Source organism: Callithrix jacchus, chromosome 17 (assembly GCF_049354715.1).
Source record: "Callithrix jacchus isolate 240 chromosome 17, calJac240_pri, whole genome shotgun sequence".
Classification (NCBI taxonomy): domain Eukaryota; kingdom Metazoa; phylum Chordata; class Mammalia; order Primates; family Cebidae; genus Callithrix; species Callithrix jacchus.
The window spans coordinates 75123479-75151202 of NC_133518.1; the positions used below are offsets into that span (position 1 = coordinate 75123479).

Here is a 27724-nt window from a genome sequence, read left to right on the forward strand (position 1 = left end):
TAAACTGATCACCCATCTCTATTCCTGATCTTTTCCAACAGCTTATTATTTCTGTGGCTGGGGTGGTGGTGGTGATGGTGATCGTGGTGGTGGTGATGACCGTTATAGTGTTAACGCATGCTGCGTGGTGAGAACACTTTGCAACATGCCATTATGATTTGGTTTTCATCATCTGTTTTATTTTTATGCCTTTGCTTATTACACTGAATGACACAGCTGCTAGCCGGGATGATAGCAGAGCCTGCTTTTCTCTCTGAGTATACTATCTTTGCTTTGGATTCCTCCAAACATCCTAAAACACAGAATGACAGTGTGGTGAGTCCTTCCACGCTTTCTGCATTCCCTTTGTGGGGAAGCAAAGTAATTTGGCGATTGTAGAAGCAAATCTCATTTACTTGCCACTTACCTTCTCTCAGAGCATCTTCAGTGTCTTGTTGCTAACCCTGCTCTAAAAAAATCAGAGAGTAAATTGCTGAATTCCGATGGCTGGTGTGCTTCCTGGTAGCTTTTTAACTGCAACAAAAATAACACTGTTTCGCTAATGTAGCTACTTCCGTAATGTAGCTACCTTGGCTTAGCCTAACCTTGTTTTTTCTCCAAGGAATGTTTGTTTATTAACTAAAAAAAGATACGCAGTGCTAGAAATACCTGTTCTACTATTAATAGGAGGTTAAGAATATTTTCAGATATGACGTACATTTTTAGGGGAAATATTCGTTGTTATATGTTAAGTCCATAATTAACACTGAATAGGTAGATTCTACTGTAACAGATAATTGCATCTTATTTTGCAGTTATCTGTTTTTTAGATATTAAACATCTGCAAGGAGAGGATTGTCGCATTTGTTTTCAACTGACTGGTGCCACACAGTTTTGAATCTTGTGTGTAATTTAATTTTTGGAAAATGGACATTTTCTATTGAAAGTATCTGGAAAGCTCATAATTTAGCAAATTAAAGTTAAGAGATGTTTACCTGGTTAGGATAGCCTTTGGAATTAAACCCTGACTGAACTGGGATTGAGATTTTTCTTGTTTAAAAAAATTATGGCAGACATCTATTTATTAATTATAGAAACAAAAGAAAAGTTTACAATGGAGAAATGTGGCAAACACCATCAGATTGAGATTGACATTTTTCTAAACGATAAGAATTGGTTTAACTTATTAGGTAGCTGGTGATGGAAATAGAACCTTTCTGTACTTGAACCACGTAGCCAGTAAAGACATGGCTTGCATATGGCCAGTAGCAGTCTTAAATAACGTTGTAAACTCGGTTTTAGAAAATAAAGCAGCTAGGGAGATAATGAGATTTCTAGTTATACCTTAGCTTGGGTCTCAAGGAAAAGTTGTCTCTCCTGGGCTCTGTAATTACAAGTTATATCTCATTGTTTTACAAACTGATTTGGGAGGGAGTCAGAAGTCCCAGTTAGAGAGACTTACTGATTTTCTGAGATATATATATATATTTGTTTGAGTGGGGACTCATTGTGTTGCCCCGGCTGGAGTACAGTGGTACACTCATGGCTCACTGTATCCTCGAATCCCTGGGCTCAAGCAGTCCTTCTTCCTCAGCCTCCAAAGGACATGGGACTATAGACATATGCCACCATGCCCAGCTAATCTTATTTTAATTTATTTTAGAAACATAATCTCCAATATTGCCCAGGCTCATCTTGAACTCCTGGCCTCAGGTGACCCTCCCGTCTCAGCCTCACAAAGTGCTGGGATTACAGGCATGTGCCACTGTATCTGGCCCAATTTACTTTGAAAAGCATAAAATAATATTGCTTTATATTTTCATGTAGTAGTAATAGAAGCTATTAAAAAAAAAACAACAGAAAAACTTCTCCTAGGACCACTTCCATAAGTACATAAAAGTCATTTGTATTGAGTACTTATTCTGTCTTTGAGAATGCTATTGATGTAAAAGTGGAGACTTTAGTGCTTTTTTTTTTTTTTTTTTTTGGGAGAGAGGGTCTCAGTTTGACACCCAGGCTGGAGTGCAGTAGTGCGATGTTGGCTCGCTGCAACTTCTACTTCCTGGGCTCAGGTGATCCCTCCATCTCAACCTCCCGAGTAGCTGGGAGCACAGATGCATGCCACCATACCTGGCTAATTTTTCTATTTTTAGTAGAGATGGGGTTTTGCCATCTTGGCCAGGCTAGTCTCACACTGTTGGGCTCAAGTGATCCTCCTGCCTCCCTGTCCCAAAGTGCTGGGATTACAGGCCTGAGCCAGCACACCCAGCCTAGTCATAAACTTATTTCTTCCAGTGGGACAAGGGAAATCATAGCATAGCCCATTTTAGAATAAAAATTTAGCTAGGGTCTAATCCACTATAAGTTTACCAGGTACTGACTTTTCCTTAGTTAAGTTTTTTGATAAATGTAGCTGTTTACCCCAAATTCTAAAATTGGTATATCCTTGTTGCTCAGCAGTCAATATAATGGTTATTGAAAGATTGAAAAAATATGTAATTGAAGAAAAGTCTGGCAGGGAACCTGTGTGCTTTTAAGTTGAATATACTTTAAACGAGTTTTTATCTAATAATTTTCCCAAATGGAAAGTACTGGTGAGTTTTTAGTATTGACAGGTATTGAGCTAGTTCTACAGGCACCTCGCCAGGAGAAAGCCTTCAGAGGAAGCAATTGCATAAGGATCTAATAAGCATTTACTGAGCCCTCAATGCTAGTCAGGCATAATGTCAGGTCTTGGTGACTAAGATGAAAATGGTAGCGTTTTCACCATGGCACACATTCACCTGTGTAACAGACTTGCACATCCTCAACATTTTCCCCCTGAACTTAAAAGTTGAAGGGGGGGAAAAAAGGGAAGAAATGTAGGGCTCTGTCCTCTGAGAGTTTGTAGTTTACTTTGGAGACAAAAATGTCAATGTACACTTCAAGTACGAAGGAATTAAGGCTTCATAGAAAAGAACACAGGCATAAGGAATGTGTTAGCCTTCCAGGAACCGTATGAAGCCTCACATACAAAGCTTCACAGAATTTGAAAGCTGAAAGAACAGAAGTTTGGCAGAAATGGAGAAGGCATGGCAAGTAGTGACAAGTCTCTAATTTTACTTCTCAAGATTCCTAATATGTAAATTTACAGGGCAACTTAGGCCAGTGCTTTTCATAAGCTGTCCTGCGTTTATTTAGATATGTGGTTTAATACATAAATTGAAACATATATGTGGGGAGAAGTTTTTAAATTTTGTTCTCTGTATGTTTAGTAGAGTGGTATTTCAAAAAATTGTAGGGTAGCTTTTTTTTTTTGTCTTTTGAGACAGAGTCTTGCTCTGTCCCCCAGGCTGGAGTGGAGTGGTGCGATCTTGGCTCACTGCAACCTCCGCCTCCGGGGTTAAAGTGATTCTCCTGCCTCACCCTCCCAAGTAGCTGGAGCTAAAGGTGCATACCACCATACCCAGCTAATTTTTATGTTTTTAGTAGAGATGAGGGTTTCACCATATTGGCCAGGCTGGTCTTGAACTCCAGACCTCAGGTGATTCACCTGCCTTGGCCTCCCAAAGTGCTGGGATTGCAGGTGTGAGCCACTGCACCCAGCCCAGTGTAGCGTTTTTGTATGGACCACAATCACGTGTCAAGTCATTTACTTAAAACAGAATATGGATTCTCTTGCTGTTCTTCCTCTTAAACTAAATAGTGGATGGAGCCCCTTCATTTTCTCTCTCCATAATTTGTCTATTAATTTTCAGTATATTAACTGGTCAAGAGAAGTGTTGATCTCCCTAAAGCATATTTTATATTTTATGCGGGGGTCCCCAACCTTTTGGCACCAGGGACTGGTTTCATGGAAGACAATTTTTCATGGGCTGGGGGCCCAAGGATGGTTTTGGGATGATTCAAGTGTATTACATTTATACTGTGTACTTTATTTCTATTATCATTCTGTTGTAATATGTAATGAAGTAATTATACAACTCATGACAACGTAAAATCAGTGGGAGCCCTGAGCTTGTTTTCCTGCAATTAGATGGTCCCATCTGGGGGTGATGGGAGACAGTGACAGAACATTAGGCATTAGATTCTCATAAGGAGCACGCAACCTAGAGCCTTTGCATGCACAGTTCACAACAGGGTTCACACTTCTATGTCTGATGTCACCACTGATCTGACAGTAGACAGAGCTCAGGTGGTAATGCAAGTGATAGGGAGCAGCTGTAAATGCAGATGAAGCTTCACTTAGTCACCCACCGCTCTCCTTCTGCTGCGTGGCCCCATTCCTAACAGGCCATGGGGTAATACTGCACTGTGGCCCACGGGTTTGTGACCCCTGCTTTATAGTATGTGGCATATTATACTTTTAGACCAAGAAGGCATTTTGTGATGTTACACAGCTAGCTGTCACGCATATAACTGGAAGCTAAAAGTTAATTCCTGTGTTCTCCCAGCCTTTCTTCCCTGTCCGACTTTAAGGAAATGTCTTAGACTGATAAAATTTGATAGCTTTTCATTAGAGGGAAGAGGAGGAGGTACCTAAAACTTGTTTTTATTAGGGAAAAGTTGAAACATATTACAAAAGTGGAAATAGTAGTAGTGGTGGTACAGGAACCCCTCCCCATATCCATTACCCAGTGCCAATCATTAATAACTCACGGCCATCTTGGTTTATCTATTACCCTAGCCCACACTTCCCTGACCACACCACTACCGTCTTGGCTACTTGTGCAGCTCCCCCTGGCTTCCCCATCCCACACCATTGGATAGTTGAAGCAAATTTCAGAAACTCTGTTTCATCAGTAAATATTTTGGTGTATATCTCTGAAACAGTGTTTCTCAACTTCCAGGCACTGGTCCATGGCCTGTTGGGAACTGGGCTGCATAGCAGGAGGTAAGCAGCAGGCAAGCCAGTGAAGTTGCATCTGCATTTACAGCTGCTCTTCACCCGCGTTACCACCTGAGCTCTGCCTCCTGTTAGATCAGTGGTGACAGTAGATTTTCATAGGAGTGCGAACCTTGCTGTGAACTGTGCATGCAAAGGATCTGAGTTGCGTCCTCCTTATGAAAATCTAATGCCTGATGATCTGTCACTATCTCTCATTACCCCCAGATGGGACCCCCTAGTTGCAGGAAAACAAGCTCAGGGCTCCCACTGATTCTACATTGCGGTGAGTTGTATAATTATTTCACTGTCTATTACAGTGTGATAATAACAGAAATAAAGTGCACAATAAGTGTAATGCACTTGAATCATCCTCATACCATCCTTATACCCTCGGTCTATAGAAAAATTGTCTTTCATGAAACTGGTCCCTGGTGCCAAAAAGGTTGAGGACCGCTACTCTAAAAGATAAAGATGGCTGGGCATGGTGGCTCACGCTTGTAATCCCAGCATTTTGGGAGGCCGAGGAGGGCTGATCACCTGAGACCAGCCTGGGCAACATGGGAAAACCCTGTTTGTACAAAAATTAGCCAGGTGTGCTAGTGCACAACTGTAATCCCAGCAACAAGGAGGCTAAGATGAGAGGATCACTTGAGGCTGGGAAGAGGCTGTAGTGAGCTGTGAGCATGTCATTGCAGTCCAACTTGGGCAATGGAGCAAGACCCTGTCTCAGAAAAAAAGATTAAAAAATGTTAGCCACAATATTATTTATTTATCACACCAAAAAATTAATAATTTCTTACCATCAGCTACCTAATCATTATTCAAAAAGTAGAAAACACCTTTGCAAAACTGAGCACCTTTCCGTAAGTTAGGTCAGATATTTGCCTTTTCTTGGTCAGCTCTAGAGGTGGGGGAACTGCAAGATGTAACTACCAAGGTACTGAAACATAGTGGCTGGCATTTGGTGGAATGTTTTTGTTTAAAACATGGAAGTTATTTTATCATGCGTTACTTCCATAGTTCTAACTAATTTTAGTTAGACTCTCAGTGTATTATAAATGCAGTGTAGAATTTTGAACCTCAAAGAATCTCATCTATTATGAAATCTGATGTATGATGTAATCAGCAGAATGTTGCTTAACTTGGAACCTTGGGCATATCAACAGAACAAAACATAAATCTTTCATGTGTGGAAAAAGATTTTAAGTTCTTCTGAAAATTATAATATCATTTAGATTGCTAAGTTCAAATGAGTGAGGTATTACCATTTCTTGCTGTCAAGATATTTTTCAGAGCTTAGCCCAATTAATTGTGAGTATTATGTCATTGTAGGTAAAAACTGACATTACTCGGTTTCTGATTAGTTTCTGTTTGAGTGAGATTGTTCCTTGATTCCCTGGTGTTGATTTTTGTTATGGGGGAAAAACTGGGGACATAATGGGAAGAGGTATGTGACTAGCTTGAAATAAATTTTTCTGCATACTAATCTTTGCTATTGGGTTCTATGTATTACAGCAAAATGAATTTTCTGAAATACTTACCATACTACAACAGTTTTGCCTTGCATGAAAATATTCTAATAAATGAACAATTACTAATTTTGTTTAATAGATAAATGTATCTAATAGGTCTTGATATTTGGGTTTTATTCTTAACAGTTTTAAACCTTTAGTTTTTTGTTCTTTTGCTTTACAATGTTTCTTTCTTTTTCTTAGAATGCATCTACTCATGCCACGAAATCTCCTGACAGCGTTAATGGAAGTGAACCAACCATTCCCCAGGTCTGTTGCTAATTGTTATTTTAGAAAATAACAAGTCATTTTAGAGTGTTGGTCAGTCTATGTTAATTATTAGCATCTGACTTTACATTAAAATGGTGATGTCCAATATTCAATACAGTGCATATGGTAAATACAGGTTTGCTCATGGTTTCTTGGAAAAGGTTTTAAATGAAAGCAAGATTGTATTATTTCTTATTTTAAAAATTAATGAGAGGCCAGGTTCTGTGGCTCACGCCTGTAATCCCAGCACTTTGGGAGGCTGAGGTGAGTGGATCGCTAGAGGCCAAGAGTTTGAGACTATCCTGGCCAACATGGCGAAACCCTGTCTCAGTTAAAAACAGAAAAAGTCAGTCGGGAGTGGCACATGCCTGAAATCCCAACTACTTGGGTGGCTGAAGCATGAGAATCACTTGAAGCCAGGAGGCAGACGTTGCCATGAGCTGAGTTTGTGCCACTGCACTCTAGCCTGGGTAACAGAGTGAGACTCTGTCTCAAAAAAACAAAAAAACAAAAAAAAAAAGAAAAGAAAAGAACGAAAGAAAAAGAAAATTGTGAGAAACTGAAAACTTTTGTGATCTGCGTTTATAGTTATAAAAGATTATGGAGGTTACCATATTGAGAGACACATTGAGTTATATAAGCTGGAAGGGGAGTATGAAGGAATGAGATTTCATTTAAAGTATTCTCTACTTTAACGAGTATATTACTACCGGAGTTTTTGTCCTTGGTTTTAAAAAAAGTTAGTTATAGAGAGGGGCTCAAGTGATATTTGTTTGAACCCTTCCAAAAAAGAAGGAAAAAAAAATCATTATGATTAGCAGGGTGGGTGCGGTGGCTCACGCTTGTTATCCCAGCACTTTGGGAGGCTGAGGCGGGCAGATCGCTTGAGACCAGGAGTTTAAGACCAGCCCTGACAACATAGCGAAACCCTATCTCTACTAAAAAACAAAACAAAACAAAAATCAGCTGCTGTGATTGTGCATGCCTGTAATCCCAGCTATTCAGGGGGCTGAGGCATGAGAATTGGTTGAGTCTGGGGAGTGGAGGCTGCAGAGAGCTGAGATCGTACCACTGTACTCCAGCCTGGGTGACAGAGTGAGACCCTGTCTCAAAGAAAAAAACCATTGTGATGGCAGTGTTGGAGGTGAACATTGTTTACCTTGCTTTTAATGATGACTATTATCACTATCCTGGCTGTTCTTAGTAGTCCCTAATGTAAAATAGTAACATTTTAATTCTGTGAACCCAGGCCATGAGTCTAGACAAGTTGATTTATGAGCTAAATGATTTATGAACAAAATTACATAGACAAACCATTCAGAAGTATTGTCTAATACATGTTTAAATGAGCTTCCCAAACTCCATGAATGGATATCTTGTGAGCTTGGATCCTTGTAACTGTCAGTGAGACTGGTCAGGTTCTCGGGGAAGCCCAGGTCTCTGGGTCTGTTGACTCTGGTCTTGAGCAGTCATTCCAGGTCATCCTAAATTCTCTGCAAATGCATAATTTTCTATAAGTGCCATGAAGTAGGGGTAAAATATCGGGAGGCATCAGTCTAAGTAGTACTGTACTGAACATGTCCAGTGCTCTATAAAGAATATTATTCAGGAGTATTATGTAAAATAGATATTTTCCTCTGTCATAGAATAGACCAAAAAGACTAAATATAGTTACAAATGCAAGAATTGGAATGAATGATAATCAATTTTATAGCAAATTCAGAATTTTAATTGAGGTAAAGAATGAATATAGGTGATATTCAGGAAGTAAGCTCACTGAGGGCTTTGCACTTTCTTAAATATTACACGTTTTCTTTAAAAATGGTAAAAATGGCATTATGTACTGTGTATTAGACATATATAAAACATTTTACATATACGATCTCATTAATTCTCATGACAAAAAGATGGCTTCACTCAGTTTTACTTCTTTTTTGAGACAGGATCTTGCTCTGTCACCCAGGCTGCAGTGCAGTGGTGCAATCATAGCTCACTGCAACCTCAAACTCCTGGGTTCAAGCAGTCTTCTTGCCTCAGCCTCCCACGTGACTGGGATTACAGATGTGAGCCGTCACATCTAGCCTGTTTAATTTTATTTTAAACTAATTTCTGAGAAGTTGACAGTTGGGTTTCGCAAATTAGGAGCAACGTATATACAGGAAGGGGGTGGAATGCTTACTATGTTTGAACATATTGACAGTAGCAGGAAACCATAGTTGACATCAAGGTTGAAGACATGGTAAAAAAGCACACCGTAGAGTTCTTAAAACATAGCAGCCCATGAATCCTCTTATTACTGGGGCAAAGTATCCTATATAGATTGAACATCCCTAATCCAAAACCTTCATAATCTGCACAATTTTTGAGTACCGACATGATACCACAAGCGGAAAGTTTCACACCTCACCTCATGTTGAGTTGGAGTCAAAACACTGGTGTACAACATAGTTTATTCAGTGTTCTCAAGGGAAAAAAGACTCCCCCTGCCCTCTAGCTGTGAAATTATCTTTCCAGGCATACCCAGATTCTCTCATGCAAGCAAGTCCACAAAGAGTAATACAGTGGCACATCTGCAGGCAGGCCAGATGCGTTAAGGGCAGTTCCCCATGATGCCCCACTTGGGGCCAAGGCCTGTGTGCTTTACTTGCTGTGTTTTTTTTGCTTCTTCTCTGTTGTGTTGTGTGAAGGTTTGTTGAAAATGTCAAAAAGCCCTGCAGAGGCCCTGTATGATAGCTCACACCTGTAATACTAGCACTTTGAGAGGCTGAGGTGGGTGAATCACCTGAGGTCAGGAGTTCGAGACCAGCCTGGCCAACATGATGAAACCTCGTCTCTACTAAAAATATAAAAATTAGGTGTGGTGGCACATACCTGTAATCTGAGCCACTTGGGGGGGCCGAAGCACAAGAATCGCTTGAACCCAGGAGGTAGAGGTTGCAGTGAGCTGAGATCGCACCACTGCACTCCAATGGAGCAAGACCATGTCTTAAAAAAAATTAAATTAAAAAGCCATCCAGCAGAACGCTTCCTCCTCCCTAGTGGACCCATTTCCTGGTCTTTCAATTGCTTCTGGTATTTCTTCTTACCTGAAAAAAGAAAATACAGTGTGGAGTAACCTTTCAATCAAAGCCCAGCATCGTAGATAGAGACTGAAAGCTGACTAGTGTTTGTTGTTGCTGTTACCTAACAGCTGTTACAGGTGTTCTGGTGATACTGCTGTGCTGCTTAGTTATGCTGAACACATTAGTTTTTTACTGTATTAATGTATGTCACATATATATTTTTTGCTGTGAAGTACTTATGTGAATAAGCTTGAGAAAATTATTGCTGATCAGTAGCATGTAAGTTCAGAGTCAGGAATGATGGTGATGCAGACACCCACAGATTGTATTTGTGGCTGAAATTGTGACACCTTTGCTTTCTGATGGTTCAGTGTACACAGACTTTGTTTCATGTACAAAAATTATCAAAAATATGATATGAAATTACCTTCAGACTATGTGTATAAGGTGTATATGAAACGTAAATGAATTTCGTGTTTAGACTTGTTCTCATCCCCATGATATCTCATTATGTATATGCAGATATTCCAAGTCTGGAAAAAATCCGAAATCCAAAATACCTGGTTCTAAGCTTTCTGTGTAAGGAGTACTTAGTCAAAATGAGTTCACAATAAACATATTGTTTTATAATTTGACTTTTCCCACTTAATAGTATATCTTGAACTTCTTTCCATGTATTATTGTTTATAAAAAATTTTTTTGAAAATACTTTATAGCCTAGGACATTCTTCCGAGTTGCCTTGGGGAGTGCTCTCCATATAGTATAATTTATAAACTGTATCTGCTAGTGATAAACATTTGGGTTGTTTCCAGTTTTTACTCTTTTAAACCACCTGTGACAAATCTGTGTGTATGAAGGGTATGGGGCATATTAGCTCCTCTTTCTTACTCCTACCGTGACCAATATTATTAAATCTCTAGAATCTGTGAGTAAGACATTTCTGTTTTGATTTTTTAAACTCTAGACTGAAGAGAATATTTTTGTTTTCCTGTACTTTTTGGCTACACATGACCTCAGTTTCCCTGAAGTATTTCACTCCTGGCACCTTTGAGATCTTATGGTGACCCTGTTGTCAACTGATGGGAATGAGCTTCTAGGAGACATCTGTTAAATATTGACTGCTGTGACCTGAACTAAACAATACTGCTTAGAACACTTGAGTCAGCTCATATTATTTTTCATTGTGACTATTTAATTTGTTGTTATTCCAATAAGTTAGGAGAACAGGTCTTGCCTTGTTAGGCAGAACACTGTCTAACATTGGAGTTACTGATCTGTGCAGAGGGTCCCTAACTCAGACCTTTCAACTGTCCTCCATATTCTTTTTGTTCCTAGCAGACAAATGGTAAGTAGAGCAGAGTTGGCTGCCACTCTGCAGCCCCCAACCCCAATTCCCCTCTTTCCTTGAGAATGATCAAGAAGCACGTCTATAAAGACCCTCCAGATAAAACCCACTTACGTTCAGTTGCACACTTCACATTTCATGGTATATACCTAGATTTTAGTCACTGGGCTTGGACTGTTGCAGAGGGTGTTTGCAGATGGTTACTACCTTCAGGGATCTTCCGGTTCAGCGGATGAATCCTCACAACACACCTGTGGAGTCAGCTGGGAAAGTACTGCTTTCTTCTTACAGATGTGCAGCCTGAAGGAAAGTGACTTACTTTCTATCTCTAGGTGACAGACCTGCGACCTGTACTCCAGTCTTCTCACTTCGGGTCCAACATTTTTTCAGCAATAACCAAGTGTGTTGTTTTCCAAAACAGTGTATTATGTAAAATGTCAGGAATATAAATTAAACTTGTTAGAACTTTTACTAGATTGTTGCTGGTGATGGGGTAATGGAAGTCTAAAAGTGCGTATTTTAACCCACACATTCTGTTGGGTTTTGGTTGCAGTCAGGTGACACACAGTCTTTTGCGCAAAAGCTCCAGCTCCGGGTGCCCTCCGTGGAGTCTTTGTTTCGAAGTCCGATAAAGGAATCTCTATTCCGGTCTTCTTCTAAAGAGTCTTTGGTACGAACATCTTCCAGAGAATCCCTCAATCGACTTGACCTGGACTGTTCTGCTGCCACTTTCGATCCACCGTCTGATATGGATGGTGAGGCTGAAGACTTGGTAGGGAATTCAGACAGTCTCAACAAAGAACAGTTGATTCAGCGGTTGCGAAGAATGGAACGAAGCTTAAGTAGCTACAGAGGAAAATATTCTGAGGTAGGAGAATTTCTTCCCTCATTTTCTCATTCATATTACTGTATTGCTTTTACTCCTGTGACTGGCTACCTGTTAATTCCCTGGATATATCCTGGTTACTAATGGTAGGTAGTCTATGGCAATATCTAGTTAAAGGCTTTCAATATCTAATTAAACAAAGACAGAGGCCCTTTGGCAAGACTTGGTAAAATTTTGAAGAAGATTATAGTCTGTAGCCTTCTGGTTTCAAACTGATTTTTGTTTTGACAGAGTCTCACTCTGTTGGCCAGCCTGGAGCGCAGTGGTGCAATCTTGGCTCACTGCAACGTCCACCTCCCGGGTTCAGGCAATTCTTTTGCCTCAGCCTTCCAAGTAGCTGGGACTACAGGCACATGCCACTGCACCTGGCTAATTTTTGTATTTTTAGTAGAGATGGGGTTTCACCATTTTGGCCAGGCTGGTCTTGAACTCCCGACCTCGTGATATGCCCACCTCGGCCTCCCAAAGTGCTGGGGTTATAAGTATGAGCCACTGCGCTCAGCCAGCCTTCCAGTTCTTATGTTCTGTTCCCCTCTTGTGTCGTAGTCCCTCTCTTCAAGGTCATGTGGACGCCCAGTGTGGAGTTCATCTTCTGTTCTCATCGCCTGGCCTTTATTCCTCTCATTATATGGCTCCAAAATGACTTCATCTGCCAACAAGATTCCCAGTATTACTGACTCTTAATTATGTTTTAGGTAGCCTGATTATCTGACAGATTTGGTTCATTCTCATTGTTCTTACAGTTGAACCTTTGCCTTGCATGAATGTTTTCATTGCTAAACCCCTTGAGAATGACACTCCCTGTTTGGTCTAAGGGAGAAAGGAAGTCATGCTAGTCCATATCACTTTTCCATTCTTTAGGAACCTAGCACCTTCCCTTCAGGCTAAATTTTATTAGTTGTCCTCCCTCAGTTCCCTCTGCATCGTATGCAGTTAAAACAGTTCTTTCTCAGGAAAGCCTTTTTGGAGTAAGTTGTCCATATCTTTTTGTTTGTTTGTCTTAAACAAAATGTGTAATGTTTTATTGTCTTATGGTTTATAAATCACCATTGTAGTTAATTTTAATTAATGAATACTAAAGTTCAAAGTCAGTATATTAAAGTTAGCTATAACTTCTATTTTTAATTATGACTAAAGTATGAGTAATTTTATCCTACAACCAAAAACAAAACAAAAACTCAGATGAAATATACATGATAAGATATCTTTTTAAACTATGAAGTGCTGACAGCATAGGAAACAGTTATCAGGCTTAAATATATAGGCTGGCTGGAACCTACCCAGACACATAAACAAGGCATTAAAAGCCATGTATCTCACGATGCACTTGTAGAATCAGGCTCCTTTTTACGATTTTTTAAGTTTTATTTTTAAATTTCTACGAAAGTTAATAATGGTTGTGAATCTTTTTGTCTGCTACTTCACTAATTTAACCATGGCTTTTAACTTGGGAAGCTGGGGTAGTAGTATATGTAATATTTAAGTATGCCAGACACTGTGTATTTTATATTTACCTGTTGTTTTTGAGACAGGGTCTCACCTTGTTGCCCAGGTTGAAGTGCAGTGGCTTGAACACGGCTCGTTGCAGCTTCAACTTCCTAGGATTAGTGACCCTCCAGCCTCAGCCCCCTCAAATAGCTGGGACTCCAGGCACACACTACCACACGCAGCTAATTTTTGTCTTTTTAGTAGAGATGGGGTTTCGCCATGTTGGCCAGGCTGGTCTTGAGCTCCTGACCTCATGATCCGCCTGCTGTGGGCTCCCAAAGTGCTGAGATTATAGGCGTGAGCCACTGCACCTGACTGTGAACATCATTTTTCTGTCTGGGGCCGGGTGCAGTAGCTCTCATCTGTAATCCCAGCACTTTGGGAGGCTGAGGTGGGTGGATCACCTGAGGTGGGGAGTTGGAGACCAGTGAGACCAACATGGTGAAACCCCATTGCTACTAAAAATGTAAAATTAGCCAGGCATGGTGGTGGGTGCCTGTAATCCCAGCTACTCGGGAGGCTGAGGCAGGAGAATCGCTTGATTCTGGGAGGTGGTGAGCTGAGATTGTGCCATTGCATTCCAGCCTGGGCAATAAGGGTGAAACTCTGTCTCAAAATAATAGTAACGATAATAATAATAATGGGAGAGTCCTGGTCTTAGGCAGAATTTTGTTTTTTATATTCTTTGTTGCTAGGCTCACCTTCCATTGCTGCCTTTTTTTTTTTTTTTTTTTGAGACAAGGTCTCACTCCTTCACCCAAGTTGGAGTGCAGTGGTGTGATCACAGCTCACCTTGTAGCCTCGATTTCCCAGGCTTAGGTGAGTCTCCCACCTCAATCTCCTGAGTAGCTGGGACTAACAGGCAAGTACTACTATGCCTGGCTAGTTTTTTGTATTTTTGGTAGAGATGGGGTTTTGCCATTTTGCCCAGGCTGGTCTCAAACTCTTGGACTCAAATGGTCCTCTCACCTTGGCCTCCCAAAGTGTTGAGGTTACAGGTGTAAGCCACCATGCCTCGCCTTATTGCTGCCTGTCTTTTGATTCAGGATATCACTAGTGGCATTTGGGACACACAGCAGCCTTCCGAGGTAAATGGCAAAACTTGAATAGGGGATGCGTCCTCTTAAACCTAAAGCCTGTCTCTTTAGCACTTCCAGAGTAGCGTCCAAAGAATTCATTGGAGCCATGTACTTAACCTTCAGATGAGTACTTTTTTTTTTTTTTTTAATTATAATAGAGATGAGGTGTCACTGAATTGTTCAGGCTGGTCTCCAACCCCTGGGCTCAATGATCCTTCCACCTTGGTCTCCCAAAATGTTGGGATTACAGGCATGAGCCACTGCACCCAGCCTAGATGAGTAATGTTATGTAACTTATAGGCTGAAAAGATTTGTTAATCCATAATTTCATCAGGGTGCGCTAGAATGTTTAAATGTCCTGTTTAGGTTAAATGGTTAAATGACTTGAATTACCAGTTTTCTTCTTGTTGATTATGAGTTTCTTTGCTCAGATTTTTGCAGAGCTATAGTCACAGATCCTATAACCAGAAGGAGCTTTTAGAAATCAATTACGTGGTCCATTATAGTCCAAAGCAGAAAAATCACCTGGTGAGCTCATTAAAACATAGTTTCCTGTCTCTCCACACCCTTCACCAAAGTCTCATTCAGTTAGATTGGGGTGGGGCCCAAGAATTTCTGTTTCAAGCAAACTTGTGGATAACGCTGTTACTGATTTAGTCTGTGACTATTTAGTTTGTCACTACTTGAGTAGCATTCTGCCTTTAGGCGAGTTGGCTTGAATGCGCCCACCTGTGAAATTAGGTACTAAAATTTAGAGGTATATCTCTAAGGTGAAGTCATATGGAGATTTAATGTCTTACTGTCAAGTTTACATTTTGTTTTGTAGAAATATATTTCCTGTGTTACTTATTTGTGCCTGTTATGCATCTACTTAGGTTATCCTATAAAGGACTCTTGTCATTTATATTTTGACTTTAATAACGAGATTTTTTAGTGGAGTTTAGAATAATTAATTGCACTTATTTAGGAATGACTAATGTTGATGACTATATTTTAGCTTGTTACAGCTTATCAGATGCTTCAGAGAGAGAAGAAAAAGCTACAAGTAAGTGATTTGTTGTCTGTATTATTGAGTCATAATTTTTAAATTAGAAAATATCTTACATAGTTAGATACTTTATAATTAAAAATAAAAATATTTTTAAGCCTTCCTTTTAAATAATTCTGCATATGAACAAAGTATTACACTTGTTTTACTGTTATTGGAGGTTTTGATGAAGAGAAAGTGAATGAGATCCTAGAGATTTTACCTCTGCTAAGGATGAACTTCCTTGAGTTACAGATCTCTGCAGTGTTTAAGAAGTTTGGATTTACAGCATTCTTCTCTCAAGCATGTTTTCTAGTGTCTAAGTCTATGGGTTGCTTCCTTGTTTTAGTAGTAGAGACATATCTAATCTTCTATGCTTTTCCTTCTACATTTTAAATACCTGCAGACATCTGTTTCTTATCATTATATCAGGGTCCAAATGCAAGCATCCTCTCTTCTGTAGTAACTATTTCCTGAGGCTGCTGCTTGTGAAGCTTTTGATTAAGTATGTAGGGATAAGAAGCTATTATATTCTAGGTGACTCACCTTGGCCCCACTGTGTCATCCTGTTTGCTTGTTTCTATGAATTGTCTATGGAAATTTCCCACCAGGTTTCCAGGTGATAATTCATACATCAGAGCTAAGGAGAATTATCCATTCCAGTTCAAATGGTACCCTCAGTTTGCTGTGTTTTAAAATAAAATAGTCTTATTTTTTAAAGTAAAAATTATTTCAAACATCTTAGCATTTTTTGTTCCAATTAAAGAAGTTAATTAGATACATAATCAAAAAGTGATTTTGTAAAGTGAGTAATTTCCCCATGTACATTAGTTTTGAATAATTACTGTGCCATAAATGTTAACTCCATTAAGTACAGCGTTAAATTTCCTGGCTTTGATCTGGAACGTAAGCAGTTCAAAGTGGTAACACTAGTTATTTATTGTTAATTCAGTGTTCTAATTGTCCATAGTACATAGGAAATATGATGATTGCAAATAGAGTTTTTAGTTTATTTGATAATGTTTTCTTTCCTTTTTCTTTGACATGGAGTCTTGCTCTGTCACCCAGGCTGGAGTGCAGTGGCGTGATCTCAGCCCACTGCAACCTCCACCTCGCAGGCTCAAGTGATTCTCCTGCCTCATCCTCCCAAGTAGCTAGGATTACAGGCATCCATCACCATGCCCAGCTAATTTTTGTATTTTTAGTAGAGATGAGGTTTCACCAGGTTGGCCAGATTGGTCTTGAACTCTGACTTCAAGTGATCTGCCCGCCTCTGCCTTCCAAAGTGCTGGGATTACAGATGTGCACCACTGCACTTGGGCTAATGTTTTCTGAAACATGAGGCCGATTGAAATGGGATATAATTCTGACTTAACCCACTGTGCTATTAATATTTCATCAATTCATTCTCAAAAGATTACCTTATTCCTAGGTTCTGTGGGTATCTTGTTTGTTTTTCTTTTGTGAATTGTCTATGGATTTTTATTTTTAGATATACATACTTAATTCTGACACTAAGTGGCAGTAGAGAATTATAGTTTCATAGTTCCAAATTTCAATAGTGTTAAAAGATAAAATGTATTGCTTTGCTCTTTTTTCTACATGTGTATATACGCCGACGTGCGCATGCCTAGAAACCTTTTTTTTTTTTTTTTTTTTTTTGGGATGGAGTCTTGCTCTGTAGCCCAGGCTGGAGTTCAATGGGATGATCTCTGCTCACTGCAACCTCTGCCTCCTGGGACCTGGTTCAAGCAATTCTCCCACCTCAGCCTCCCAGGTAGCTGGGATTACAGGCATGCACCAACATGCCCAGCTAATTTTTGTATTTTTTAGTAGAGATGGGGTTTCAATCATGTTGGCCAGTCTGGTCTTGAACTCCTGACGTCGTGATCCGCCTGCCTTGGCCTCCCAAAGTGCCGGGATTACAGGCATGAGCCACCGCGCCCAGCCTAGAAACCTTTTAAAATAGGCAAATATCTTTTCAATAGATCCAATGAAATTAAAATCGTAGGTACTGCCAGCACTCTTACCTATGCTGTGTGTACTAGATAACATTTATTGAGCTCTTTGTGTGCCAGGCATTTTGGTATATTCAGTTCTAGTCCCTTTCCTGTGAAGAAACTGAGGGAGAATGGCTTGTTCATTGTTGCACAGCTTGTAAGAGGTAGGGAGGAGAGCTGAGATCTTTTTGCTAGCAGTTAGACTGCAGAGATGTACGGCACTACAGTTTTTCATCATTCTCAGCATGGCGTCTTCCTGCATTTAAAATTTTGTATTTGAAACTGAACAAAGAAAACCTGTGTTCATGGCTTTTTGGGGGAAAAGAAGTTTGATTTTTGTTTTATTCACTTACAAGTCCCCACAATACAATTCAGTCAGACTCCCTTGGTCCTAAGTAAACCATTTGCCTGTCTGTATCCCTTTGTTTTGATTGTTAGTCCACAGAAACCAGTGAAGCTCCAGATTACCCTATTCCTTTACCTCTGTGTTTATGTTGTAGAGGAATATATGGTCACTTTGTTTCCATAGGCCATAACTTTCCAAGTTTAATTTCCTTTACTAGAGAGAAGTACCTTCCTTAGGCCACCCTAGGAAAGGGTGAATAATTGCATCTCTCAATATTACTCTTTTAGCTTCTTGATTTTTTTTTTTTAAATATATGGTTACTAATTTAGCCATCTAATGTTCTTTGAGAATTTTTCTGGATGTTTTTTGTTTTAAATATAGACAGTTATTTTATTTCTGAGCCACAAAAACCTTCAGAACAGGCTGGTAATAGATGTGTTCCACACAGTATAGGTTACAATGAAATAAATTGCAGTTGGAATTTGGAAAATTTTTGAAGTTAACAGTAAAATTGACTTTTTGATTGGTTTACATGTCTTGTATTTTAACAAATGTATAGATTTTGAACCACTGCCACTGCCAGGATGCAGAATAGTTCTATACCATCATGATCTAACTTTCAACAGATTGTTTAATGTGGTCACATCTTTAACATTTTAGTCTTGTCCTCTGTCTTCAAGTTATTTTTGGATAAGCAGTTGTAATATTTTAAAAATAATTATTTTTGACTTGCTTTGTATTTATTATGTCATACACTTAGCTGGTTAACCAGATTTTTTTTTTTCCCCTCTCAACTAAAGGGTATATTAAGTCAGAGTCAGGATAAATCACTTCGGAGAATTGCAGAATTAAGAGAGGTAAGTTTCAGTGATGAGTACTTTGAAAACAGTAGTTAAATCTCCTATTTATCAGAACTGTTGTATGTGCTAGGGTAGTTTCATACGCACTCTTTTGTTTCTCCTGCTTTACATTAATAGAAAGAAGGTGATTTTAGCAGCTAAAAGCACTTTTGCTTTTGCTAGAGGGGCGAACAATACGGCATTTCTACCCAAAAGATTTTTCTGTTAAGCTAATATCTTTTTGCTTGATATTTCTTTTTTACTTGTCTTGTATATTGGGAATAAATGAAGGATGTTAATGATAGGTATCTTGTATTTCTGGTAAGAAATTAAATGCCCATGTTGTATACAGTTAATGATTGGACATACATAGTAATGGAGAGCAGGCATGTTTAAAATTCAGAGAGTGTACATTAGAGGTTAGGCATCAGGTTTTGATGCCTCAAACCTGATAAATCCTGGAGACAGGAATACTTCTTTATAATGTTAGTATATCTGGAAACACAGGAATACCTGTTGTTTTTTCCCTTCCTACTGCTCAGCCCTCTTCCACTAGGAGCCCTTGTCTGTGGGGGCTGTACTGAAGAAAACACAGCTGAATGGGAAACACATCTCCTTTATTCACAGATGAGTAACACCCATGTGATGGCTGGCTGTTAGTAAAGATAGGCCTCCTCTCCATTCTCTGAATTCAATTATAGAACCAGCATTCCCTGGCAATATCAAATGGGGAAAGAAAAAGAACTAGCTTGGCTAGCAGGCCCCAGCCTTACTCATCTACTCAGTTGCAGGTGTTGAGGGACTTAGAAAAAAGTGAGAGAGACTTTGCTGAAAAGCATGCCTTGTCATGCTTGTCTGTGGTAAAATGCATATATGTTGTCCTTTCAAGGAAGGTTGAGTTCTGTGAATACTCTGGATGCTGCCAATTAGATTTGCAACTCTACCTAAATTTTTTGGGAGCTGGTGAAATGTTGGGGGCAAAGACAGAGGTAAGGGAATAGGGAACTAAAGGATCTATTAACTTTCTTGTCTAAATCCATAATTTTATGCAGTAACTTTATCTTCCTCTATTAGGAAATATTAATACTTATCAGAGTCACAGATGGATGAATTTGTTGTTGTTTTTAATCTACCCACCTGTGTTAGTTTTCTATTGCTGCTGCAAAAAATTACCACCAACACAAATTTATTGTCTTGGAAGTTTGACAAAAGCCTCACTGGGCTAAAACACTGGCAAAATAGTGTAGAGGTAGCAGGGAGAGGGAGAAGGGGACATGATTAAAAGATGCCGCCTTTGTATCCAAGCTTCTTGTCTAGATGAGAAAATGAAAACATGCAAAATCTGAAAACTATAGTATAAATTGAGATTTTTTTGTTTGTTTTTTGTTTTGGTGGGCGGTTAGGATTGCTATGTAACAGAGTTGAGCATGGAAGTTGTAGGTTATAGGAAATTATTTGGAAGAAATGAATTTTAAAGAAAGTAAAGGAACCACATTGCTCTTAAGTAGATGTGCAACAATTCTAAGCAAAAGAATTGGCCTTTGTGAAATCCAAAATGTGCCTTCCAGACTTTGAGATTTTATGGACTAAAAAATTACCTTCCATTTCCTTCCAGAAGTAGAGCCAGCAGTAGAGGAGAAGAGAATTGTCATAGTGCCACTAACTTGTATTTCTGAGTCAAGACATCAGGAATAAGCACCCAAATTCTCTTACTGCCATTATTTCATTAAAGAGGTTGTCTTAGTACCAAAACAATTAGGAAGGACATATTCCCAGGATAAAGTGACAGTTCTTAAGTGAAATAAATTTAGATCTAAGAAAATCTCTCCACGTCGGCTTTGTGTCTTATTGCACTATGGATCTCTGAAAACTGTATTCAGGACATGACCAGCATTTGGAGACTATTGCTGTGGTCAATGTCAAGTCAGGAGACATTTGTGAGAGGAAAAGTAAAAAATGTGCTCAGAGATGTTGGGGAAATGTGGGTGTTGGGCAGAGTAGAGGACACTTACAAGGGTACCAGATAGTGCCTCAGTGTTTTGCTCGGGCAATTCTCAGTGTTTTGAGAAATAAGTTTGAAACAGTTTAAAAAGAGGGAGTTGCTTATAAGTCTTTTAAAATATTGTTAGAGGAAAATTATTTTGGCAAATGTGTGAGGGATGGATTAAATCAGAGGAGGACTTGGGGTGAGAAGTCTCCTCTAGAAGGCTATTGAAGGAAATTAACTATCACAAGCTTGCCCAACCTGCGGCCCATGGCCTGCATGCAGCCCGGGATGGCTTTGAATGTGGCCCAGCACAAATGTGTAAACTTTCTAAAAACATTATGAGATTTTTTTGTGTGATTTTGTTTTTTGAAAGCTCATCAGTTATTGTTAGTGTGTTTTATATGTGGCCCAAGACAATTCTTTTTCTTCCAGTGTGGTGTAGGGAAGCTAAAAGATTGGACATCCCTGATCTAAAGTTTTAGAGACCTGGGCTGTGGTTATAGTTGTGGTAAAAGGTAGGATCTAAACATTCTAGAAAAAGTAATAAAAAACTGATTGTATGCAGGGATTAACAAAGATAAGTAAAATGTGACTTTCAATATTTTGAGTTTAGGGAACTAGAGAAGTGTATGAGTCCCAGAACAATAAAGGGCTGTCTAATACTTCCATGTGCTCATCTCTAGCGTGCTAAGGGAGAAACCCAGAAGACACGAGATTGAATCCAGAGGGCTAGAAGGAATCAATGAAGGGCAAAGAGGAAAGTGTAATTGACAGGAATGTAGCCAGGAGCCCTAAAGCCATGGTCAGCAAGTATAGCTGAGAAAAGCTTCCATAGGTGATTTTGTCATTGTATGAATATCATAGAGTGTTCTTACAAAAAACCTAGTTGGTATGACCTACTATAATACCTAGCAGTATTGTATCGTTTATTGTCCCTAGGCTATAAGTCTGTACAGCATGTTACTGTACTGAATTCTGTCACCATTTGTAACACAGTGGTAAGTATTTGTGTATTCAAGTCTATCTAAACATAGAAAAAGTACAGTAAAAACACGTTATTATAATCTTATGAAACCATTGCCATCTATGTGGTCCATCATTTTGCAGAACGTTGTTACATGGCATGTGACTGTCCCTAGAATGAGGGGGGTAATTGTTGGTGACTGGTATTGCAGAGAGATAGAAATCAGTGGATTTGGTTAGGAAGACTCATTAATGAACTAAAGAAAGTGGCATTTTAACTAATTTCAGGAACTAGAAATTTCATTTTACAGTTGAGAAAGTGTTTGGTTTTGATTATCAGACACTTTCATATATTGAGAAGAGAAAGACTCTACTAGCTATCTGTGTGGTATATAATAATTTTTAGATCAAATAAATATAACGTAACAGAAGTAGTAAGAGTCTCAAAGTAAAGTTTTATTTTTATCTTTTTTTTTTTTTTGAGATGGAATTTCGCTGTTGTTACCCAGACTAGAGTGCAATGGCGCGATCTTGGCTCACCACAACCTCCGCCTTCTGGGTTCAAGCAATTCTCCTGCCTCAGCTTCCCAAGTAGCTGGGACTACAGGCGCGCACCACCAGGCCCAGCTAATTTTTTTGTATTTTTTTTTTAGTAGAGACGGGGTTTCATCTTGTTGACCAGGATGGTCTTGATCTCTTGACCTCGTGATCCACCTGCCTTGGCCTCCCAAAGTACTGGGATTACAGGTGTGAGCCACTGCGCCCGGCCTATTTTTATCCTAAGTAATTTTTTTTTTGAGCCCGAGCCTTACTTTGTCACCCAGGCTGGAGTACAGTGGCATGCTGTCAATTCATTGCAACCTCTGCATCCACGGTTCAAGCAGTTCTCCTGCCTCTGCTTTCTGACTAGCTGAGACTACAGATGCCTGCCACAATGCCTGGCTCATTTTTGTATATTTAGTAGAGACGAGGTTTCACCATGTTGGCCAGGCTGGTCTCAAACTCCAGACCTCAAGTGATCCCCCCGCCACCTTGGGCTCCCAAAGTTCTGGGATTACAGGTGTGAGCCACCACACCCGGCCTATCTTAAGTGATTACTTATTTTCTCCACATTATTATCAATTCAGCCATCGTTACAGCTCCAGAAAGTATACTTTTTTCTTCTTGGCTCTTCATATTCTTAATGGAATGAAATTATTTGTTGATGCAGATGTTTTAAATAATGTTAATGTTTTAATGCTGATTATTCTATAATTATTGTTGCTGATATCTAAAGGGTGATGGAAATCTGTATTCAACATGTTTTTAAACTTTGAAAACTTTTTTTATATGTTTCGTTTTATCCTGAAAAGTACTTGTAAAACATTTTGTGTTTTAGGAGCTCCAGATGGACCAGCAGGCAAAGAAACATCTCCAAGAGGAGTTTGATGCATCTTTAGAGGAGAAAGATCAGTATATTAGTGTTCTCCAAACTCAGGTAAAAGAATAAAAGGAAAAGCATGGAATTTTTTGGGTAAAGAAAAGTAGAGATGTTTTGATTATCTGCAAGGTTCCTGATGTTTTTTTTCTTTTTTAAGACCAATTTTTAAAACTCTTTGCTTTCTTCAATTTTTTAATCTTTATTTTTAATTTTTTTTCTTTTTTGAGACAGGGTCTCACTCTTTCACCCAGGCTGCAGTGTAGTGGCATGATCCTAGGTCACTGCAGTCTCAAATTCCTGGGTTCAAGCAATCCTCCAGCCTCTGCCTTCATAGTAGCTGGGACTACAGGCATATGCCACTGTACCCAGCTAATTTTTTAAGTTTTTGTAGAGATGGGGTCTCACTATGTTGCCCAGGGTGGTCTCAAACCCCTTGGCTCAAGTGATCATTCCGCCTTGCCTCCTAAAGTATTGAGATTATAGGTTTCAGCCACCGCTCCTAGCTCCTCAGTTAATTTTAAGGATAGTTTTTATTTATTGTATCTTTTGACTAACTGCACAATAATAATAGCAAATATAAAAACCAACTGTATTGGAGTAAACTTTTTATTTTGATTATTTTCCCCCACTTTAGTAAAATGAATATCATGTAATTGTCCTCTCTGATTAAAAGAAAGTACGGTGAGCCATTCAGATTCATGTGTTTTGCATGTATGGATTCAACCAGCTGTGGATCACCCATGTGTAGTGAACATGTATACTTTTTTCTGCTCATTATTTACTAAAAATACATAGTACAGCTATTTGCACAGCATTTTCGTTGTTTAGGTATTGTAATCTAGAGACGATTTAAAGTATACAGGAGGATGTGCGGAGACTATATGCGAATACTGTGCCATTGTATATGATGGAATTGAGCACCCACGAAGTTTGGTATTAACAGGGAATTCTGGAACCAATCCCCCATCGATACCAAGGGACGATTGTACTACTCCCATGGTTTTATTATTTTATTTTTTTCTAATAAGGCACATTTATATTAGGTTTCTCTGCTGAAACAACGATTACGAAATGGCCCGATGAATGTCGGTATACTGAAACCACTTCCTCAGCCGGAACAAGAGAATCCAGAGAGTGATGCAGAGCCAGTAGGTAAGCTTCATTTTGTCAAAAAGTTAGTTTAAAAACTAGAGGAGGGCCAGGCTCCTTGGCTCACACCTGTAATCCCAACACTTTGGGAGCCAATGTGGGCGATCTCTTGAGTTCAGGAGTTTGAGACCAGCCTGGGCAACATAGAGAAACCCTTTCTCCACGAGAAAAAGGAAAAAACAAAACCCCAGGAAAACCTAGAGAAGGATTTTGAGAGAGTCCAGGTTGTGAGCTGATAGATGTGGGCTGAAGTAGAAGTGTCTGTGGTCCTAATGGTTTGAGAAAGATGCAAGGGTTTTTGTTGTTTTTTGGAAACAACACATGTTGTTGTTGTTATTTAGGAGAAAATAATTTTGTTTGTTTGTTTATTTGAGACGGTGTCTCAGTCTCTTACCCAGGCTGGAGTACAGCGGCATGATCATGGCCCACTGCAACCTCCACCTCTGGGTTCAAGTGATTCTCCTGCCTCAGTCTCCCGAGTAGCTAGTATTACAGGTGCACACCACCACACCCAGCTAATTTTTGTATTTTAGTAGAGGTGGGGTTTCACCATGTTGGCCAGGCTGGTCTCAAACTCCTGACCTCAAGTGATCTGCCTGCCTCAGCCTCCCAAAGTATTGGTATTACCAGTACAAGTCACCGTGCCCAGCCAAAATAATTGTTTTGATGTGTGAAATTTTCATAGTCTGTGAGTAATACCACATTTTCATTGTAATTGAAATTCATTTATTATGCTACACTGTTTTATTAATAGCAATAGCTAGATTTCATATGAACTGGTCAGTTCTGCTTACATATTAACAAATATGATATTTGTAATTATTTGTATGTTTTAGTTTTTAAATAATATTGCTTAAATATTTCTATATTCATAGATATTTGTATTTGTCCTATTCCTTGTTAACTAGAAAAAGAAGAAATAGCTATCTTTTGTCTTAAAATTTAGTTATAGCCTTCTTTGCTTTGAGGTACATATTATGCAATAAAATTCCCATCTTTTATTTCCCAGCTTTTTCTCCCAAAGGGACTTACGATAAACTTGGAGTAAGTCGTTGAGCAGTTAACTATCTGAGCAACCAGCCTATCGTGGGGTGGTGGTGATGGTGGGGGGTGGGTCAGTCCCCAAATTCCCCAGACATGCAGAAACTTCAGACTCATAAATGTAAAGAGATGGAGAAAGCTGCACTTACCGGAACTCTTCTCAGGAAGAGATTAGAATGTGGTTGGAAAGAATACTGAACTTTATTAATTCTTTTGGGAGGTGAGCTAAGATATAATTTTGAAGAACAAAAGATGGTTATCAAACTGTTATTTTAAGGATGGTGGATTCAGTTAATGTTAGTTAGCTGCTGTGCCATTCTGAATGGGGTTGAACCACAAAGAGGTGAACTCACTACTAAGCATCTTTAGATAAAAATTAAATAATAACTAAGGAGAAGTTTGGAAGGGTGCCATATTATTAGCTAATTAGGGTTGTCCCTTCTTCATCTGACTAAGAGTATAGCAGCACGTGGCATAAGAAAACACTCCTGTGTACTAACAGACTACGTGTGCCTGGAGAGCCCTTATATTTGTAGTTGTCCAATGGGTTCCCTTGCCCACTCCCTAGATAGAGCTGATTTATCAAGATAGGGGATTTGCAATAGAGAAAGAGTAATTCATGCAGAGCTGACTGTGCACGTGACCGGAGTTTTATTTTACTCAAATCAGTCTCCCAAGCATTCAGGGATAAGAGTTTTTAAGGACAATTTAGTGGGTTGAGGGGAAGCCAGTGAGCCAGGAGTGCTAATTGGTCAGGTCAGAGATGATATCAGAGGGAGTCAAAGCTCTCTTCTTGTGCTGAGTCAGTTCATGGGTGGGAGCCACAAGATTGGATGAGCTGATTTATCTATCTGGGTGTTGCCAGCTGATCCATCAAGTGCCGGATGTGCCAAATGTCTCAAGCAGTGATCTTAGAAGCAGTTTAGTGGTGGTCAGAATCTTGTAGCCTCCAGCTGCATGACTCCTAAACCATAATTTCTACTCTTTTGGCTAATTTGTTAGTCCTACAAAGTCAGTCTAGTCCGTAGGCAAGAAGGAGGTTTGTTTTGGGAAAGGGCTTTTATGGTTTCTGTTTTAAACTATAAACTAAATTCTCCCAGAGTTAGTTGAGCCTACACCCAGGAACGAACAAGGACACAGCTTAAGGCTTAGAACCAAGATGGAGTCAGTTAGGTTAGATTTCTTTCATTGTCTCAGTCATAATTTTGCAAAGGTGGTTTCATATTCCTTACTGATGGCCTCTCCTTATGCTGCTTTATTGTTAGTGGAAGATGGAACTTCTGCTAAAACACTGGAAACGCTCCAACAAAGAGTTAAGCGTCAAGAGAACCTACTTAAGCGTTGTAAGGAAACAATTCAGTCGCATAAAGAACAGTGTACACTATTAACTAGTGAAAAAGAGGCTCTGCAAGAACAACTGGATGAAAGACTTAAAGAACTAGAAAAGATAAAGGTAAAAGAGCAAATGAGTTTTGTTCTGATTTAATCCTGTCAAGTTACATCCACAGGCTACATGGCTTGGCTTGTACCTCTGGGAGAGTAGAGTGGATGGAAAGGGCATTCTTGTCTGCCCTGGCCTACGTGGCACTTACCATACTCCTGTGTACTTTTCTCCTTCTACACTGTAATGTGTATAAATTAGATAAATGTTTAGAGTTTTCAAATGAGAAGAAGCTTTCTTAGAGATGGAAATGAATTTAAAAATTTTTTTTAGGACCTCCATATGGCTGAGAAGACTAAACTTATCACTCAGCTGCGTGATGCAAAGAACTTAATTGAGCAGCTTGAACAAGATAAGGTAAAACAACAAAACTTACGAATCTAAAATTTGTCAGGCGGCCCCAGCAAGGTTGTTTCCAACTTCTGGAAGTAGTTGGAAACATTCATGAGTGTTTTTTCTTTCCAAAATTACTGCAGCTTTTCCCATGAGAAATCTTTTTGATTTCTAGATTTATGTAACTACTAGCATTAGTTTTATATCATATGAAACCGATTCTCTGATTTCTTGATCCCAGACAGCATTTTGATTTATAGACTAGAATAACTGTTGCAAAGGAAGTTTATATTTATAGTACATAACTACTTTACAGAGAAAAGTTAAATTATTTATAGTTAAAGCATTCTAAATGTGAGTGATATCAGTATGTTCTTTCAGATAATATGGAAACAGATTAACATCTCAGATAAGTTGCCTAAAAAGTAAATAAGTAGGCTGGGCACAGTGGCTCATGGCTATAATTTCAGGACTTTGGGAGGCTGAGGCGGGAGGATTACTTGAAGCCACAAGTTCAAGATCAATCTGGGCAGTAAAGCAAGACCTCATCTCTACAAAAATTAACAAATTAGCTGGGTATGTTGGTATATGCCTGTGGTCCCAGCTACTTGGGAGGCTGAGGCAGGATGATTGCTTGGGCCCAGAGGTTAGAGGCTGCAGTTAGCTATGATTACACTACTGTACTGCCGC

General features: G+C 39.3%; 1 protein-coding gene across 14 annotated transcripts in view; it reads left to right on the forward strand.

The window, feature by feature from the left end:
• Positions 1–27724, forward strand: part of GOLGA4 (golgin A4) — a 118569-nt gene that overhangs the window by 19750 nt on the left and 71095 nt on the right. For 5 of the 14 annotated variants that reach the window (XM_008984010.5, XM_008984011.5, XM_078354578.1 and 2 more), the window contains exons 3-11: positions 217–315; positions 6562–6627; positions 11589–11903; positions 15486–15533; positions 18662–18718; positions 23029–23127; positions 24114–24222; positions 26526–26713; positions 26975–27058. In XM_008984010.5, the coding sequence (XP_008982258.3) occupies positions 217–315; positions 6562–6627; positions 11589–11903; positions 15486–15533; positions 18662–18718; positions 23029–23127; positions 24114–24222; positions 26526–26713; positions 26975–27058 (1065 nt within the window). The remainder of the gene's footprint in view (positions 1–216; positions 316–6561; positions 6628–11588; positions 11904–15485; positions 15534–18661; positions 18719–23028; positions 23128–24113; positions 24223–26525; positions 26714–26974; positions 27059–27724) is intronic. The other 9 variants (XM_008984013.5, XM_054247243.2, XM_078354581.1 and 6 more) reach the window with 3 other exon arrangements.